Source organism: Papilio polytes, unplaced genomic scaffold (assembly GCF_000836215.1).
Source record: "Papilio polytes unplaced genomic scaffold, Ppol_1.0 DF822400.1, whole genome shotgun sequence".
Lineage (NCBI taxonomy): Eukaryota > Metazoa > Arthropoda > Insecta > Lepidoptera > Papilionidae > Papilio > Papilio polytes.
The window spans coordinates 347,066-365,808 of record NW_013526804.1 but is presented as its reverse complement, the minus strand read 5'-3'; the positions used below and the strand labels follow the sequence as shown (position 1 = coordinate 365,808).

Genomic DNA, 18,743 nt, shown 5'->3' with positions numbered 1-18,743 from the left:
TTTAATTCACAAGATATTATGTATGGTTTATATGTTCAGCCATAAATTATTAGACTAAAGAAATTGACTGTACCTTTAATATAAAATAACTTTTAGAATTACCGTTTTGTTAACCAAATTAATTCTGTCACCATCTTGTCAAATATCCATAAAATGAATATTTTGAATTATTATAAAACATTGTAATAGAATTAATTAAGTTTCCAATACTTACATAAAATCAATTTAGATTTAATCTTAAATTTAGAATAAATATAGTACAAAATAACAATCACATTTTTGTGTTATTGAAAACTGTTCATTTCCATTTCTGAAACACCAATAAGAACATACTGTCATCCTTTTCATTCTTTCGTACAAAACAGAGATGACAGTATACTTCTATACTAGAGTTTCAACAATGGAAACTCACAGTAAGAGAAAACAATAGAATGAAATCAAACATTAATGAAAAAATAAAATACTGCCCATGGAGTATGATGTAAGTGGCCCCTTTTTTTATAAGAGAAGGGGCAAATGAGTGGCGAGAACACAGAGGTGGTCAGCGCCGCCCGTGGACATCCGCAACACAAGAGGAACTACAGATGCGTTGCCGGCTTTAGAGGACATTGTAGGCTCGCTTCTTTATAGAGGGGCCACTTACATCATAATTCAAATATTTGAACACTGTAAAACTCAATTATGACGTCATTGGAGAAAATTCTAGTAGAGGTTGTAGTTTTAGTCATAAGCGCGTCTGATGGATATTTTGACCAAGAACTCCTTAAATTAGGGTTCTTTTATGTATCTTTAGAACCTCCTAAATGCTATTTAAAGAATCCAGTAAGAAAATAAGTTTACCATAATTTAGGTGTCAGCAAAGTTCATAATTTTACTATATTGTTGGAAATAGACACCTATCAAGCAAACACTACAGAGGCTGGTTGAAAATGGCCATTAGTATTGTACAAACTTCACTATTACAATCAACTAAAGTGAAAATAACCTACTGCTTTGGAGGATTATTTTACAATATTTGCTATAAGATTTTCTTATGGATGAGATAAATAAATACATAAATAAATTACGATCTTTCCTAATTATAAATGTCTATAACACTAAAATAGTTACATATTCAACTTAGTAGTTCTAGATATGATCATACCATACAAAGCTTAAAGTCAATAAATTCAATGCATTTTAATCTATTTTTATTCAAATGTTTATGATCTACATCCTATAGTCTATGGTCTACAGCCCATTGTTTGTCAATTTTTCACTATTATTATTAATTGCAAAATGTAAATGCAATCCCATATTCCCTAAATTAAAAGACTGCATAGTCTTAAGTCTATATTGTTTATTTTACTGTAAACGGTCTTGGTCGGTGACGGTTGTGGATTCCACTGATAGAGATAGACCTGACATTTAAAGATGCTTTAAGCATAATGGAAGAAAAGTCTGTGATTTCCAAGCATTGACCTATCCATTTATACAGATCAGTTTATGATACTTCTTATCTCTGTTTTGACATGGAGATTTGAAGTGGATTTACAACAATGTATAACAACAGTCAACTACTACAATAAAAAAAAGTCCTGAGCACAAAGTCGATAGTAATAGTTAAAACTACATAACTTAAAGTAACTAAGTTCTTGTACTAGCCAGAAGACTTCCACCGATTGACTTAACCTAGAATCACATTTGACAGTTGCACTGGATACACACTTCGTTTATCACATGACAAAGACCTTTTCACTTTGGCAGTAATCAACTTTTACACTTGACAACTAAGCTGCTCGACATTTTCACACTTGACAACTATACTTGTTGATACTTTTACACATGTCAAATAATCTTTTTAACACTTGACAACTAGAATTGTTGACACTTTTACACTTGGCAACTAGACTTGTTGACACTTTTACACTTGACAACTAGACTTGTTGACACTTTTATACTTGGCAATTACACTTGTTGACACTTTACACTTGGCAACTTTAATATTTTCACTTGGTAACACTTAGTAAGGGGGTTTCCATGTTAAACTTGTAGACATTATTACAGACTTGGTCCCAGTTGGTAGTGTTGTCATACGGGGGGACTATCCGAAGCTTTCTATCTCTTCCTTCAGAATACATTTCTACGACACCCCATTGCCTTAGCAATTTCAAACAGTTTCTTATTGCATCTGTTGATACTGCTTCCCCTGAAAATAGATACAAATATTGATTAATATACAACTGAAATGTTATCGCTTGCAATATTCTTGTACAATCGCGGAAATACGCGGTGTTCCATTTACAGAAATATTATCTTGTGTATTAATAAAATAACCAATTAGATTGCTGTTTGTTGCACACACCAGGATAATAAAAAAAACAATTCGTTTATCACTGACTGACTGACTATTTTTTGTTTTCCTATTAGTTATTGTGCCGCATCATCTTAACTCTGACGACGTTTAACGTAAACGACTGTAACTGTAAGACAGAACACTGCCAGATTACCCGATTGTACGTAAAACCGGCTAACATTGGATTTTTTAATATTAACTGTCTTACATGGAATACAATATTGTGGTAGGATAAATCAACATTTTTTAATTGTTCTTAACAGATTATTTTGAGATATTTCAGGAACGGTAGAAAGTTAAGAGAATAACTTACCATATGGCATTCTGTTCTGTGTGAATTCCTCAGTTAATGCGTCCAGTGCGCTTGTAACGACTGTCTTCTGCAAGCCGTTGCTCACATTCCTGCAGGTCATCGAGTATGCTTCCAGCAGTGGACGGATAGTTAATAGCAGTCTTCGTCTGTAAATAATGGAAATATTCATATTTTTAACTGTTTATACTCACAATTTATACTATCTATACTATTATAATAAAGCGTAAACACACACTTCTTTGTTGCCTAAGATGTTAGCAATTACAGCATATTTTGAATAACTCTTTCTTTAATAAAAAGCGCTAGACTTGCGTCATGCTTTAGGCTATATATTTTCACGTCGTTAAACTTAGAGGTAAAGATGTTGGATAAAACCCCTAATGTAGGAAAGAGACCATAAGTTGTTGCCAACATCAAGGAAGCAAGGTTGCCATGGTTTGACATCATGTCATGTCATTTTGACATTTGCAATTGATAATTTGATAAATGTAAATAATAAAATAAAATTTTCATAATTTCATGCGAATGAAGTCGCATGGAAACATCTAGTAATATAATAAAGCGTAAACACACTACTTAGTTATATGAGATGTCAGGACTTTTTTTAATTAACAAGCCCTACAATAAAGATACGGTTTAGGCTTTATATTTTCACGCTATTAAACTTAGATAGTAAATCATTTAGAAATAACGTCAAGCGGGAAAGGGTCAAAAACTACAAGCTGATTGAAGAAGCAAGGTTGCCATGGTAACGGTAATTGTTACCTAATACCAAAGGCCTTCGTTGTCATTTGTGCATCTGAATTTTGACATTTACAATAGAACATTTCAAAGATATAAACAATAAAAGATTTTTTTTATAATTTAATGCGGATGAAGCCGCACGGGTACATATTGTAACCAATACACATTGTAAAAATGTTAGTCTTATGACAATTATTTACATAGAAGGCATCGAAATATGTAAAAAAAAAACTATATTGTTTTTTTTAACTAACCTCTCTGCGATAGCTTCAGGTGTCTTAGAGACTCTATATTTGATATATCTAGTTGGATCCCGGACCTCGTCTTCGTCATCTTCCAAACACCTCGCGAAGCGGCGCGACCACCTCTGTTCATCCAGTCCATTATTATCCTGGAAAATTAACATCCTTCATAGATATCCTTCAGAAACAAAAAGAAATGATATTTTCTATACTTCACTCCAAGAAATAGATGTTTTGTTTAATTAATTTTAAAGTTAAATAAATAATAAATTCATCCTTTCAAATTAATCGTAATTTCCTACGAGTTAACACAACTTTAAAATTTTTTAAAAAACTAGCTTTCACCTGCCCCTTTGCATTCATGAATAAAAAAAAAACAAAAATGAGTATCCTATGTGTTCTTCCATACTATCTTCTACTTCTATGCTATATTTCATAAAGATTTGTTAAGCAGTTTAAACTACAAACTATAACAAACATCCTCAATACATCCATCTAAACCATTTCGCCTGCGACTCGACGATTGAAAAAAAAAGCGAGTATCCGATGTGTTCTTCTTTCAGACGAATACCAAATTCGATGAGATTTGGTTTGGCTACGAATTCTAAAAATCATCCATCCATACTTCAGCATTTATGATATTAGTAAGATTCCTCCTACAAGTCGAGCAACAATATATTTAAAATGCCAAAGTACCTGTTCTTCAGCGATGACGTCAGCGGCGAGCAGCGCGCCCAGCGCTTCCAGCATGGTCTCCTCGATGCGGGTGCAGGGCGGGCAGAGGATGAACTCCTGGCTCAGCACCTCGCACAGCTGCAGCGCACACTCTATCAGCTCGCTGTGCCGCACCGACTCCTCGCTGCGGCATACTATGCTCTCCAGTGCGGTAGCTGGAAGTCGAGACATATTTCATTTAATTTAATTCACAATCTTATTATTATAAATGCGAAAATGGATGTTGGTAAGTTTGTAGCCTGAAATATAGTCATAGAGAGGATAGTCTGGAAAAACATATAGGCTACTCCTTTTTTAATTTCACGCGGACGGATTCACAGACAATAGTTAGTCAGTTTATACAGTTTTGTGAAGTGCACAGTTAAGTCTTCTGATTCAAGATGCTATTAGCCGCAGTTTTACATTTCACGGTTAAAAAATAGGCACAAATATGAAAAATAATCATCATTTGGTAGCGGTTGCAGTATCAACGGAACATTCTCGTCACATAACCAGAGCGAATGATGAAATTTGATTGTTTAAATAACAATACGAACAAAACAAACTAACAGACAAACAAAATTATGAAATCGGGGCGTCGAAAGAACGAGCATAGAAGCATAACGTAGAATTTTGTTAATTTTATTTCCTAATTGATACTAGGTTAAGTTGTCAAATACGCTACAACCTTTACATACCGAGTATAGCTGGCGCTGCGTAGTGTGCGACGAGCGCGTTCGCGTAGTACGAGAGTTCGAGCGCCGCTGAGATAGTGAGATTGGCACGCACTTGCCGACTGTCACGCCGTACTAGGCCACGGCCAAGCATATCCAGCTAGAAAACAATGTTTATATTAACAAATTGAAACATACGGACAATTTATATCCCATACTAATATAATAAAGCGTAAGCAATCTTGACATTTTTTTATTTTTAAATAAGGCTCTATATAAACAGCATGTTATCTATAATGTAATAAAGCGTAAACACACACTACTTAGTTATGTAGAATATCAGCATTCACAGCATATTGTTGAATAATTCTTTCTTTAATAAAATGCCCTACACTTACGACACGCTTTAGGCCACATTTTACGCTATTGAACTTAGGGAGTAAATAATTTGGATAAAACCAAGCGGAAAAGGGACAAAAATTACAAATTGACAACATCGAGAATCAAGGTTGCCATAGTAACAATAATTGTTATCAAATATCAAATTGTAGTTCATTTGTGCATTTAAATTGACATTTGTAATAAATTAAATAAAATGAATAAATTGAAAATTCCACAGATGCAATCATACTAATATAAATGCGAAAGTTTAGATGGACGAATTAGAATTAGAGTTAGTCGCCAAAACTGCTAAACAGATATTAAAGAGCGTCGGTGGCTCAGTGGTTTAAGCACTTGACTTGTAATCTACAGGTCTTGGGTTTGAACCCCGCCGTGTACCAATGTGATTTTCGATTTTTCGAATTTTCATATGTACATAATTTACCCGACGTTCTCACGGTGAAGGAAAACATCGTGATGCAACCTGCACATATCGGCGAAGAAGTTCAAAGATATGTGTGAAGTCGACCAACCCGCACTTGGCCAGCGTGGTTGACTATGGCCTAATCACCGTAATTTAGGGTAGGAACCGAGCCCCTCGGTGGGGACGTATAGTGAGCTGGTGATGATGAGATATTGATGAAATTTGGCATATATGTGGATAGTCTGAAGGAACACATTGGCTACTTACTTTTGTTTAGTTCTACGCGGACGAAATCGCGGGCGAGAGCTAGTAAAGTTTTAATATCAAGATCCGGAGCCGCTAGTATACTTACAGCGTGTTTGACGAGCGCAGCAGTATCGCCGGTGTAGCCGAGGTCCCTGCCCGCCTGCAGCAGCGCAGCGCCGCGCGCAGCTGCGCTACGCTGCAACTGCTGTACACTGCAGCCTGCGCGCTGCTCCGTCAGCAGCACGTACGATAGCACGTTAGTACTCATCAGGGCTGTCGATTGTGCTGCATCTGGAATACATACGCAGATTTATATATTGTACTGGATTCGATCGCTGGACTGGCATGACGCTCTGTTAATGTCTACATAGACGTCGCTAAAGGCGAAAATTGTATAACATTAATACAAAACACGGAGGTTCCTACAATCCTTAGAGACCCGTGTAGATAAGTCAAAAACGACTTGTTAATTTTTATTAATACACTAGCTTTCGCCCGCGACTTCGTTCGTGTGGAATTAAAAATAAAACATATGTAAATAATCTATGTGTTCTTTCAGACTATAGTATACATACTAAGTTTCATTAAGATTCGTTCAGCCGTTTAGCCTACCATACTTTCAGATTTATAATATTAGTAAGATTATCTTCAGAAAAAATGCATCCTTACAGTAGTAATCTAGGGAGTAGTAATCTAGATAATCTAGGGGGGCTTACTAGCCCCCCTAGATTATCTACTAGCAATGCCCATAAAGATCAGTATGAACATTTTACCAGTTGTAAACCAGCGCTGGATTTCACTGTACTGGAATAATAACAGGGTATCAACTAACCATATACGAGATGTCTTCCGATGGCTTCAACCATCATCTTGTGGTCAGTGCTGACATCAGCTCCATACAGACTGGAATGACTGTGGTTGTACAGGATCTGTCGATCCAAGTTCACTGCCAGGTTGTTATTGGGCGGCGTAAGACAGCGCTCGATGGGCGCTTTCAAGTAGTTGTACTTCTGGAATGACGTCACCAGCTCCTGTTCACAAAATTAAGTGTTTCAATTTTTATTTTAATACAAGCGCCAATAGATTAATGGTTAGTGGTACGGATTTCAGATTACGTGGTCAAGGGTTCGAATCCCGCCATTCGACTTGTAAACCGTATAGCACAAGCTTAGAGCGTAGTTGGAATGGTAAAAGAAATATTAGTAAATTAAAAAACCTACTTATATTAAAAATAGATTTTTATTATATGGCCTTGATAATTTAGCACTAAGACGGAAGAGCCCTGGCTCATAAATAACGGACCTGGAGTCTAGGAATCAGACTCTCAATTTCCCATAAACATTGTTATTTTTAATAGGTGAAATAATAGGTTTTTATAGGGGCCTGGTGATCACATAGGGCACCACCATAGTTTGGAGACCAGTCTCTGCCTAAGGGGAAAATTTAATAGTTGTTTTTTTTATAACAAACTTACAAATAAATCTTTAAATTATATAATTTTAAATACACAATTGTCCTTGATGTGTTACATTGACACATATTTTTTCATAGATTAACAACAGCCAGAGGGCACAGATTACTAAAAAATATTTCAAAACTTTAAATTATTAAAATTTAGTCGAATAAAATTGGAATATACAAATTAATAAAAATTAATTACACATCAAACATAAGTAGTTTTTAACAAAACAACAGTCTCAACTTTAACCCTTCTACCGCCGCAATTGATAGTTCATACCTAAATTCAACCCTTCAACTGCGACAATTGACCATATACAAAACTGACCTTAAGCGATATTGGTTGATTGAAATCAACCCTTATCCCGCCGTGGTTGGTATTCAGAGTCCTCCAGATGCCGCGCAGAGCCGACCAGAAGGTCTCCATCTGTTTGGGCATGCCGAGCTGCTCGCGGACAAAGCTGCCGTCGACCAGACGCTCGTAGTTCAGTGTTACCGGCACTAGGAGAGCGTCGTCGATAGTACCGTCGAGGTACGCGTCCATTATTACTGATAGGATACCAGCTGTAATACGAAAAAAAAACATTTTAAATACGATATCTATATTAATGTTATAAAGAGGAAAGATTTGTATTTTTGTATGTTGATTTATATAAAAACTATTGCGCCGATTTTAATAATTCTTTCCCCATTAAGAGGTAATTTATCTGTGAGTAAAATAGGGCATATTTTATTTGCGCTAATGAAGTCGCGAGTAACTAGAATAGCTAGTATAATATATAAGAATAAAACATTTTAACATTAACGCCTTATAGACGTTATTAAATTTCCATATCAATTATCTCTAATAGTTTCCAGCATAATTTAAAAATGTACCCATTATGTAACAATCACACATAATGTATTGTCATCTCTTCTATTTACGAGTACATCCTGAAACGAGATAAAAAATATCTAGTACGGGCAATTTAGAAGAGGTAAAAATGTATGGAGAGCATTTTAAAACTTGTCTTATTTTGTTATTATTAATTAATAGAGGGCGCACAACTCTTATCACACAATTGTCGATTGTCAATTGTTTCACAGCCAATTCAACTGTTTAGTTGCACAACTAAACAGTTGTGTGCGCCTCTATATAATCAAAGCGAGACAAAACAGTTGTGCGATAGTTTAGTCGAAGGTGTCACTCGCAATTGCTTACCTACCAGTTATTTCACCTTTACTATCCAAGACAGCAGGAAACAATAAAAAAATACATTGAATGAAATTAATAACGTCAATGTCAAAGGCCAAACAAATATTCAGTCGTAAATATGATTGTCATTGTTAGCAAAAAAAATCTACTTAAATACACGATAAATCTCTTTAATATTGCTTTAAGGAAATTTGAAATACGACAAAAAATAATAAATAGAAAGATATAAGAGTATTTGCAATTTTTTTATATTGGCAAAAGGATTTTTATTACATTGAATTGTTAATGATTAAGATTTCCATCAAAATTTTATATTGACTATTCTTAGAATTACATTTATTTCATGCTAAAAGGAAAAGTGGTATGATTATATAAATCTATACCAAATTATACTAATATTATAAAGTTTCGAAATAACTCAAAAACTATTGGGCCGATTTTTAAATTTTTTTCATTATTAATAATCTGCGTTATCAGTAAATAGCCTATAATTTTAAATTCCAAGTGGACAAAGTCGCTAGCAATAGCTAGTAAACAATAAAAAGTTAACCTTTCGGCGGCTGTGGTTTTCCCGTCCTTGTCCGTCCTCCCTCTATAAAGAACTCCAAGTTGTTATTCGCTCCCAAACTGTTAAGGATGTAGGCCCTGACAAAATAAATTTCATATGTTTTTATATGATTTATAACACGACTAAAACTCTCACGAAAGTTTTAATAAGTTAATCATATTTTTTTTTATAAAACAAAGAAATCTATTTTAATATTTACCTAAGAGCTGATTTATAAACAGGATCTCCGTGATATTCAGAGCCATCGACTCGTCGTCTGATGTAAAAAGCCCCGCAACCGCGCAAAATCCAACTGCAACAAATTTAACTATTGAAATACATTTAAATTTATTATGAAGATAAAAATGACCAGTAAGTTACGAGACTCCTTTACAAAACAAGGTGTCTTAATCACCACTAATAACTTAATCTAGTCTAGACTAGGAAAGTCCAGATTGTATAACATTTTCCATAACCGTTGGAACGTTGAAAATACAATTAAGGCACTAGTACCATTTTAAAACTCACCCAAAGAAAGGTATCCTCATATTATCTCCCGCAGCTACTAAAGGCGGCCGCAATCCCGTAAGATACAATGTAAAGGTGACTAGAATGTAATCAAAGTGCGAGCGATGCAGGGGCACAAACACTAGCGGCAGACCCGCGGCTTTTGCCCGGCGAAGGCGCTCGACACACGCGAAGCGTGTACTGCAACCGCCGCCTGCGATGCGACGTATCGCCTTGTGGCATAACCACGCAACTAATCTGGAAAGGAATTTATATTGTAACTAACTTTCGTCCGCGATTCCGTCCGCGTGGAAATAAAGAAAAAACTAAAGTGAGTAGCCTATGCGTTCTTCCAGACTATCCTCTACATCTACTCCAAATTTCATCGAAATCCGTTCAGCCGAAGCTCAGACAGCTTAAAAATGACGTCACTGTCAGATAAGCGAACAAAATCCGATATTTCCATCAATATTGTACACGTTCGATTTTTAACAGACAATTTACAATTTGGTAGGACAGTCCCTTAATGTTTTCTTTATACTATAGGCGTAAAGTGGGACTAATTCTAATCACATTCTCTTCCCATTGTTTTCTTATAAGGGTGTTCGTCATCGACGGGCCTTGCAGTGCGAAGATATAAACGCGGGCTCTACTACTAGTCATATCTATACTTCTATACTATTATAATAAAGCGTAAACACACACTTCTTTGTTGCCTAAGATGTCAGTAATTACAGCATACTTTTAAATAATCCTTTTTTTAATAAAAAGTCCTACACTTACGTCACGCTATATATTTTCACCCCATTAAACTTAGGGAGTAAATATTTTGGCTAAAAACCCTAATGTGGGAAAGAGACTATAAGTTCCTGCCAACATCAACGAAGGAACGTTACCATGCTTTGTCATCATGTCATGTCATTTTGACATTTGCAATTGATAATTTGACACATGTAAATAATAAAATAAAGTTTATATAATTCCATGCGGATGAAGCCGCACGGGAAGAAATTCATAAAGTTCTTGTCCCATGACATTCTTTCCTCCTCATAACAGTGCTACCGTTTAAGCCATTTTCTCTATATTCTTCGTTTGACATTATTCCAGTGCCAGTATTTAATGACCGTCCATTATGTAAGACTGGTTAACACTGTATCAACGAGGTCAATTAATTCAAGGTCAAAGTATTAAAACTCATATCTGGCAATAATGAATATGTCTATAAAATCGACACCTGTACATACATCTATATACATATAGCAAAATTAGAGTGTCTATTAACAAAAGAAAAATTCTAGATTTCGGGACGATGACGTATTTGTGTTGCTGATAACGAAAAGCGCATTTAAAAATTTTTTGTCTGTCTGTCTGTTTGCAAGCCGCGTTTGTTCCGAGTTATATCCGAAAGGGTTAGGCAGATTTCGACCGGACTTTCACTAAATGGTAGCTGACATAGTCGGCCATATTATAGGCTACTTTTTTTCTTAATTCCGCTATCTCAAAACGCCGTAACGGATGGTCCAAATTTGCAGTAACAAAGTTTGCGTTTAATTATAACATTTCAAAATATCGATCACATTAGTATCTTTACTTTCCTCATACTTCCCTATTCTTTAACAAAAAGTGAAGTTTTTTAAACAAAACCGAACGATATAGTTAGTATCTAGTACCTTGAACTTCTCAAAGATTAAAGTTACGTAATAGATTAACAATTCGGAAATACGTTAAGGGCATTGATAATCGAATTAATATTAATAGCAATCGCCCTTCTTCTGAATATTTAGTTTATAATTTGTATTTATTACATTAAATGTAATTTTTGAATAACGTGTGCTCAAGATTGTAAATAATTCAAGTAAAACTAGTTAATTTGTCTATCAAACTACATTACATGTGAACAACTTTTATTACTTTAACTAAAACCGTGCCGCCATAAATTTTGTATTAAAACACTGTTCTGTTTATATAGTCTGAGAAGGATGGCAATGTTTTAAATTGACAACTAGCTTTTACCCGCGACTCCGTCCGCGTGCAATTAAAAAAAAACAAAACTGAGTGGCCTATGTGTTCTTCCAGAGTATCCTCTACGTCTATGCCAAATTTCATCGAAATCCGTACAGCCGTTTAGGCTACAAACTCTAACAAACATCCATCCATCTAAACTTTCGCATTTATAATATTAGTATGATTAGTATGATAAGGGTATAAGTACTAACCTGAGAACATTATTAGACATCGCAGAGCTGATATCCATAAGCACCTTCATAGCACGAGCCTCCACTTTTCTTCTGATCTCAGTATATCTGTGAGAACTCTGAGAGACACCGTCTGGTTTGACACCATTTGATTTCCTCATCTCTTCTTGTGTCGTATCTTCTATGGCACGTTGGAATCGTTCATCTTTCACCACCTGAAAATAAATATGACAGGAAAATTTATATATGCTATGATTTTCTTACATTGCCGTGACTTTCCACTAACAATTCCAAATTCCGTATAATAACTAATTTTAATATATTACTAAATTACTAAAACAGGTGACAGGTCAGAGGTTGCGTCGTTAAACTACCGGCTATTTTTTTAATTTCAGTTTGTAAATTACAAACAATAAGCATACAATGATCTTATGTTAATACATTACACATGTTACTATGAAAAACTATTCTGAAAGTTATTATTTTATTTTTTTGCGGAATAATTCTGACGGCTAGCTATATATCCTGTTGTGTTTTGTTCTTCCACTAGTGCGTCTAGCTGCTCGAAACTGCGATTATTAGTCGGGCTAGTGGAAGAGGGATCTTAATAAATTTACTCACGCTCGGCACTACATCCTTGTAGTCGTAGTTGACTAGGTTCACACACTGAGCCAGATCGCAGAGGTATCGCGACACCACACCACCATTAGCGAAGTTCTGTCGGCCAATATCCAGTATGTTGATCACTGAACCTGACTCGCTGGCCTTCGGATCGTGCCATGATTCCTGTGGACAAACAGTAAAGGAATTAAAATGGTGTTAGGTCACTCTACCCCGTGCGCTGGACAGAAAACGCCGCCACAAATCTACAAATAACGGAAGTTTCACGCTTGACCAGTACAGTTGGACATTTATGCTCAAAAACTGGACTATCAATCAACTGGTACAGTGTGAACGCTATATGGGGCCAGTGTGTCCATACAATTTACGACTAGTTGCAACTGACTAATTGCTCTGGCCAAGTGTGAATCGCGGAATACACAATGTCGCGTATCTTAGTTACCCTCCCCCTCCCTGTCATGGTAAAAAAGGTGTATCACAGATACCGTACACAGTGCGCTTGTAGTGCTGCCAGTGTTAGCACTCACAGCAGAGTATAAATATGTGATGAAGAGAGGGAGAAAGAGAAGAATGCAGGAGAATTTAAAAATTCTGTTCGCACTTTGAACACAAGACGAATAACATACAGTATCTTGTTTAATTGTTATTATAACGGTGTTTTAATTTGAAATCGTGCGCTTAGTTATTATCACATTTATTGTATAAACAACGATTAAAATAGCTCGTATAAGATGCGATGTACGCAGGTGAGTTATTTGTGTTCCGCACGCGACGTTAGAAGTTTTAAAAATAAACTAGCGATAAACAAAGTCTATGGTATGACATACGATGCGACAATGTTTAGCGATAATCGCCGCGCGTGCTTTGGATTTACCGTTGGCTTTCTACTGCCAAAACAAATTTGCAAGAGAGAGAGAGAATTCAATTTCCTAATTTTTAGCGTGGGAACTATCTCACATTAGCTGCATACATTATGTTTATGACAGGTATTACAAAGCACTCATTATGTCCCTTATAAAGCCATAAACTTTAAAAAATAAAAGGATTTAATTTGACACTGGCCACACATTTGCCATTTTACTTTTTTTAATCTACATGCATACGAGGTCGACGCACCGAGCGCGAGGAAGCCGGTTGGTCGGCGATGTCACGCCACCGCGGCTCGCGCGCTTTTGTGTTTAAATTTGGAATATAAAGCGGTCTGTCAGTTGCAGACATGAGAACGACGATGCATCAATGAGCGTTTAGAAATTATTTATGCAACAATATTCACTGCTATACATTTTCCAAGGACTTTTGCATATCTTCGTATAAAAGTTCAAAAAGCTTATTAAGTCGAATTCCTACATTTTTTAAGCTTGATGAAGACATCGGACAGTAATAACAAGTAGTTATTCAAATTTACTTTTAAGAAAAGTTAATCAATAAGTAAGTAAGGCACTTTAACGAGGAAAACTTTAGGGACAAAGTTAACCAAGGCATCCACACTATAGATCGAGACTAGAATATAGATACAGCGGCCTTCCTTCCAACGTCGGTATTTCTCGTCATTGACTGTACAGGGGCTTGCTCAATACACTTGGGACTATAGTTCCTTTTGCCATTATTTAAATTTGCATTCCATCACGAAATCACTTAAAGACTTTTACTAAGACTAAGACTAGACTAAGACTAAAGCATTTCTGTTTCGGATAACTGCGTTTTCAGCATATTTGGTCAAATTAAACTGTTCGATATAAAATTGTTTTTTTTTTTTATCGCGGCGATATAGCCCTTATTTTATTGAAAAGATTAGACTCTCTTTCTAACCTACTCTCATTAAGTTACTAAACTTTTCCGTAATTGCGTGTGAAATTAAAAAAAAAACAACAAAAGTAAGTAACCTATGTGTTCTTTCTAGACTATCCTATACATCTAAGCCAAATTCTACCAAGATCCGTTCAGCAGTGCGTAGCGCTTGTAATATTAGTAAAATTTTACAATCCAGTATCTGGCAGTTAACACAATTACAGTTAAATAGAAATTAAGCTCCGAGATCCATTCTCAGTTCAAGCCCGTTCATTTAAAAGTAAACGCGTAACTAACGGCAAGTACGTTCCGTGCTATTTACATTACAATTTGCATTGTTCAAATAAAACGAGAATATAAGCACAATACAATACATTCTTTAACGATTTTATTTCCCTTATTGTAGCTAAATAAAAATTTATTTCCCTATCTTGTAAGAACAACGAACTCAGAATAAATAAAACTAACAGAACAATTGTTTCCTAATAAGTTAAATGTTTGCGACAGACCATATATCTTTACTCAATGTACAATTTTCCGAGGACAATGTAAATATTCCGCGCGCGCTTGTGTACTTAAGGTCAAGGAACAAGGAACAAAGAACTTATGCTAATCGGTGAAAACAAAGTCTGTCTGTTAGGATGTCCCGTGATGACGTCACCAGGAAGTGGAATACGTGATATGTATGACACTTCTTTATTAAATAATAATACAAGATACAAAGACCATGTTTGAGATCAAATTGAAACAACAAAAAAAAAAACAAACGAATTGTGTACCTCTTTTTTTGGAAATCGGTCAATAACACTGGTCTATACTTTGATGCTCTATAATTTTGGCTCAAGATATGAAACATATCTTAGCTTTAGCTGTTCTGAAGCCCTCGGTATGCTATAACATTCATTTAAGTAATTGTTAATTCAGCTGAACATTCTAGGAGCCCTTTTCAGACCTTTGAGAGGAATATCTAACCTCCGTAGGCCGTTACATCCGTAGACTTTGTAAGCAAATGGGGATCGAATAGAGCCAAGGTGTAATCATTTCTACAATACTTACGATGTCTTACACAACTCATATGTCGTGGAAACAACATATTTTCAAAATTTTAACATGCTCTTGTCCATGACATTCTAGTATAATTCACTAACTCAACCAAGGCTCCAAGGACGTGAATGAATTCGCTTTGATTCACCTGAGGCTACATAACGGTATTCAGTTACCGTCGCGTCATCTACGCATAATTGTGTCTAATTTAAATACGCAATATTAAATTTATAAACGTTAGTTAAATCGCGTAGATAGTAGATTCACGAAAGTAGGTAATCATATTCCAAATAGCTTTCACCATATATCCATCCGCGAGATACGTAGTAATATTTTGTTGCCTTTGAGTTCATAGGCACTTTTATACATATCATCCAAATACATACAACCGTTCTGGAAGAACTTTCTAACATTCATCTAAACATCCATAGAAGAATTAAGATTAGGAATTAAATTAAAAAGGTAAACCAAACTTACATACGATACCTAACAATGTTATAAACCGATACAGATATCTGTTAAGGATTTATAAATTAAGACAAAAAGACAAAATCACAAGAACATCACAATCCAAAAGAACCCTAAGGTATTTAGAGGCCACGTATTTATAAGAATAAATTGTTAGTCTTATTAATTAAATTAAAACGAAAAATTAATGGAATTAGGATTATTTCCCGTCGTTCAACTTAATACGAAGTTTTCAAATGAATTTCACCAGTCGTAAGGGCACATTGTTTCATAGATAAATATAAATATAATTAACATAATATAATTATACAAAGATAACAAGGTTCACCGATCACATAGTCAACACGCCGCGTATCGATGTTATTGCGTAATATGATATTTCCTTACAAAATATTATTTAGCAGATACGTATTGACATTTGACCGACAATCGATCATAGAAAACAGATTTACGAGAAGGCTTCTATCGAAGTTGTCTAACGTAACTGAGAATTCCAACTGGGGAAAATACTTACAAAAACATACAACACTCGTAGTGGAAGCCCACGGCATGATTTTGACTTAATAAGAATAACTTAAGTTTAAAGCGATCCTTGTCCCATTGCCAAATCCAATATTACTTATTTGTGAAAAATATTAACCTTTCTTAAATATATGACATAGAGTTAATCTACGAAATTAAATAGACTCTTCTTAGTGCCGCATAAGGTCGTCGCCAGGAGGGAAGAAGGGGGGGGGGGCAGCTGCACCCTTTAAAATGTAAAATAGACATAAACCCTACTTCAAATAAGACCATGTAAATGGTAACTCTCCTCTAGACCTGGCTTACATGGGCTGGCGACAGCTGCTGTAAAACTCAGAATAAGGTAGTACGAAAAATCTACATAAAGAGGCTATTTAACCACTGTACTGTTACCTCTATACACATAAATAAACCACATCAATAGTATTGTCTACACAGATAGGAATGTAAACACTGATTGGCAGTTCAAAGTACGACACGAGCGAACAATGGTGCGTGAGCCGATATTTATCGAATGACAAAGACGACCAATGAAATAACGATGTTTTTACGATGCTATTAAAACAAAAGCAAATAAAAAACCACCTAAACAATGTTAAGTCACGAAAACATCGCTCATTTTTCATCAGTTCAATTAGAGTCCGCCTCATTACAAGTACAGTGAGGTTTACTGGCGGTGTCCTACATTTAAAGCTATACACTTTTAAAGGTATTGGACGTATTTGAAACATTATGGTCGGTAAAGGTTAGGGGTACTGGGAGAGTAGACGACTTTTGCTTTTAGCTCTCTAAACACTCGCTACGTCAAAACATTTTTTCTGTAACTACAATAGGACCAGAGATCGCCACTGTACATGTGTAATGAATAATATTATGAGTTATCTCTACTAATGTATTAGTTACTAATTTAACTCGTGTCTTGATTTCCAAGTGATAATTTTGTTAACCTCTAAAGCAATAATAATTTTTAAATTCATTGTTCTCTGAGAAATACCTCTACCATAATATTACGAAGTTATATAATAAATGTACAAAAAATTAATTTCAAATTCATACGTTGTAAACATGCGCTTATCTTAATCTTTTATTGCATACTGTTTTTGATTTGTTATTATTGCATCCATTAAAATAGTCACGAAAAATAATACAAATCAAAATAAACATCGTAGAGATACCGAATTTCTTTTTTGCTGTTAGAGATTTATTTAACGTAACTCTTTTTAAACTAAAGAAGTTAAGACCCCATAAGTATTTTAGCGCCTAAGTATGCTTGCCCTGACAAAACAGCAGTCTAATTGCAAACTTTATAGTGTCGTAATTTAATTAAAAAATAATCTATAAGTGAATCCAAGCTAGCTGGACATTTTCTTTGTATGGTTGCTTTGGACGCCCTTCGGTCAGTCAATACGTAGCTTATAACAAAAAAATGTGAACGGAAAAACCCGCAGGGTATAACTAGTCGCGTACAACGAGCGATTGAAGGACGATTCTTGAGAACAAACGTGGGTTCGACGACTTGAAGCATTGTGGCTGATAAGCTGCGAAGGTCAACACCAAACATTGTGAGACACGGAATTGTGCGTTTTTACTCCATTGTGTAGATAATTTTGTAATACTACAGATTAGTCTTTAATTTAACCAAAAATTACGAAAAACAATAGGAGATGTTTTTTTAATGTTTCTACATGTTAAAAGATAACCAGAAAAAATATTAAACTTGAAAAAATTCAACCATTGAGTTAATTAAAAATAAAATTACGATCATTTTCGTGCGACTAAAATGCAACCGGAGTTGGCTTCAGACACGTGACGTCAATTTTCAATGTAAAAAAAAAAACAACAAAGTACAACATTGGCTAAGCTAGTTTTGATATCGTGTTTACAGTAAAATACTTCTAGAATGAACTTCTATATAAACTAACGTAAATGAACTGTGTATTGACAACACAAGGACGCCATAACAGATAAGTTCTTGCTTCGACCAATAGCGTTGCATTTTAGAACTTAGCGAGGGGATTTTAAAAAAGACATTTTTTAATGATTAAATTTCGCTACTAAATCACATTATATTAAAAATATGAATTTAACTACAATATTTACCCTAGAAAGCGGTGCACAGCGAGCACACGCGAGGCCGGCGGGTGGACGCGCGGGGGGCTGAGGCGGAGGCACCACCGGACCTTCTTTAACTCGGTATAGTGCCGATGTGCGTGACTGCAAACAAATACATCAAAATATGAACATTACTACACCAATTATTTACAAAAAAAACCTCTGTCTACCCAAATATGCCTTTCTTACAGAATTTTACAACTAAGAAAAACT

The 18,743-nt window shown here is 35.3% G+C and overlaps 1 protein-coding gene across 1 annotated transcript in view; it reads right to left on the bottom strand.

The window, feature by feature from the left end:
- Positions 1 to 442: 442 nt before the first annotated feature.
- The window catches only part of LOC106106126 (glycerol-3-phosphate acyltransferase 1, mitochondrial), a 27,520-nt gene continuing 9,219 nt past the window's right edge, over positions 443 to 18,743 (bottom strand). The window contains 14 exon segments of the mRNA XM_013286665.1: positions 443 to 2,188; positions 2,649 to 2,794; positions 3,647 to 3,783; positions 4,331 to 4,524; positions 5,047 to 5,182; positions 6,180 to 6,364; positions 6,906 to 7,104; positions 7,860 to 8,095; positions 9,277 to 9,371; positions 9,494 to 9,586; positions 9,802 to 10,038; positions 11,997 to 12,190; positions 12,597 to 12,761; positions 18,519 to 18,727. Coding sequence (XP_013142119.1) covers positions 1,989 to 2,188; positions 2,649 to 2,794; positions 3,647 to 3,783; positions 4,331 to 4,524; positions 5,047 to 5,182; positions 6,180 to 6,364; positions 6,906 to 7,104; positions 7,860 to 8,095; positions 9,277 to 9,371; positions 9,494 to 9,586; positions 9,802 to 10,038; positions 11,997 to 12,190; positions 12,597 to 12,761; positions 18,519 to 18,727 — 2,426 coding nt within the window. The 3' untranslated portion in view covers positions 443 to 1,988.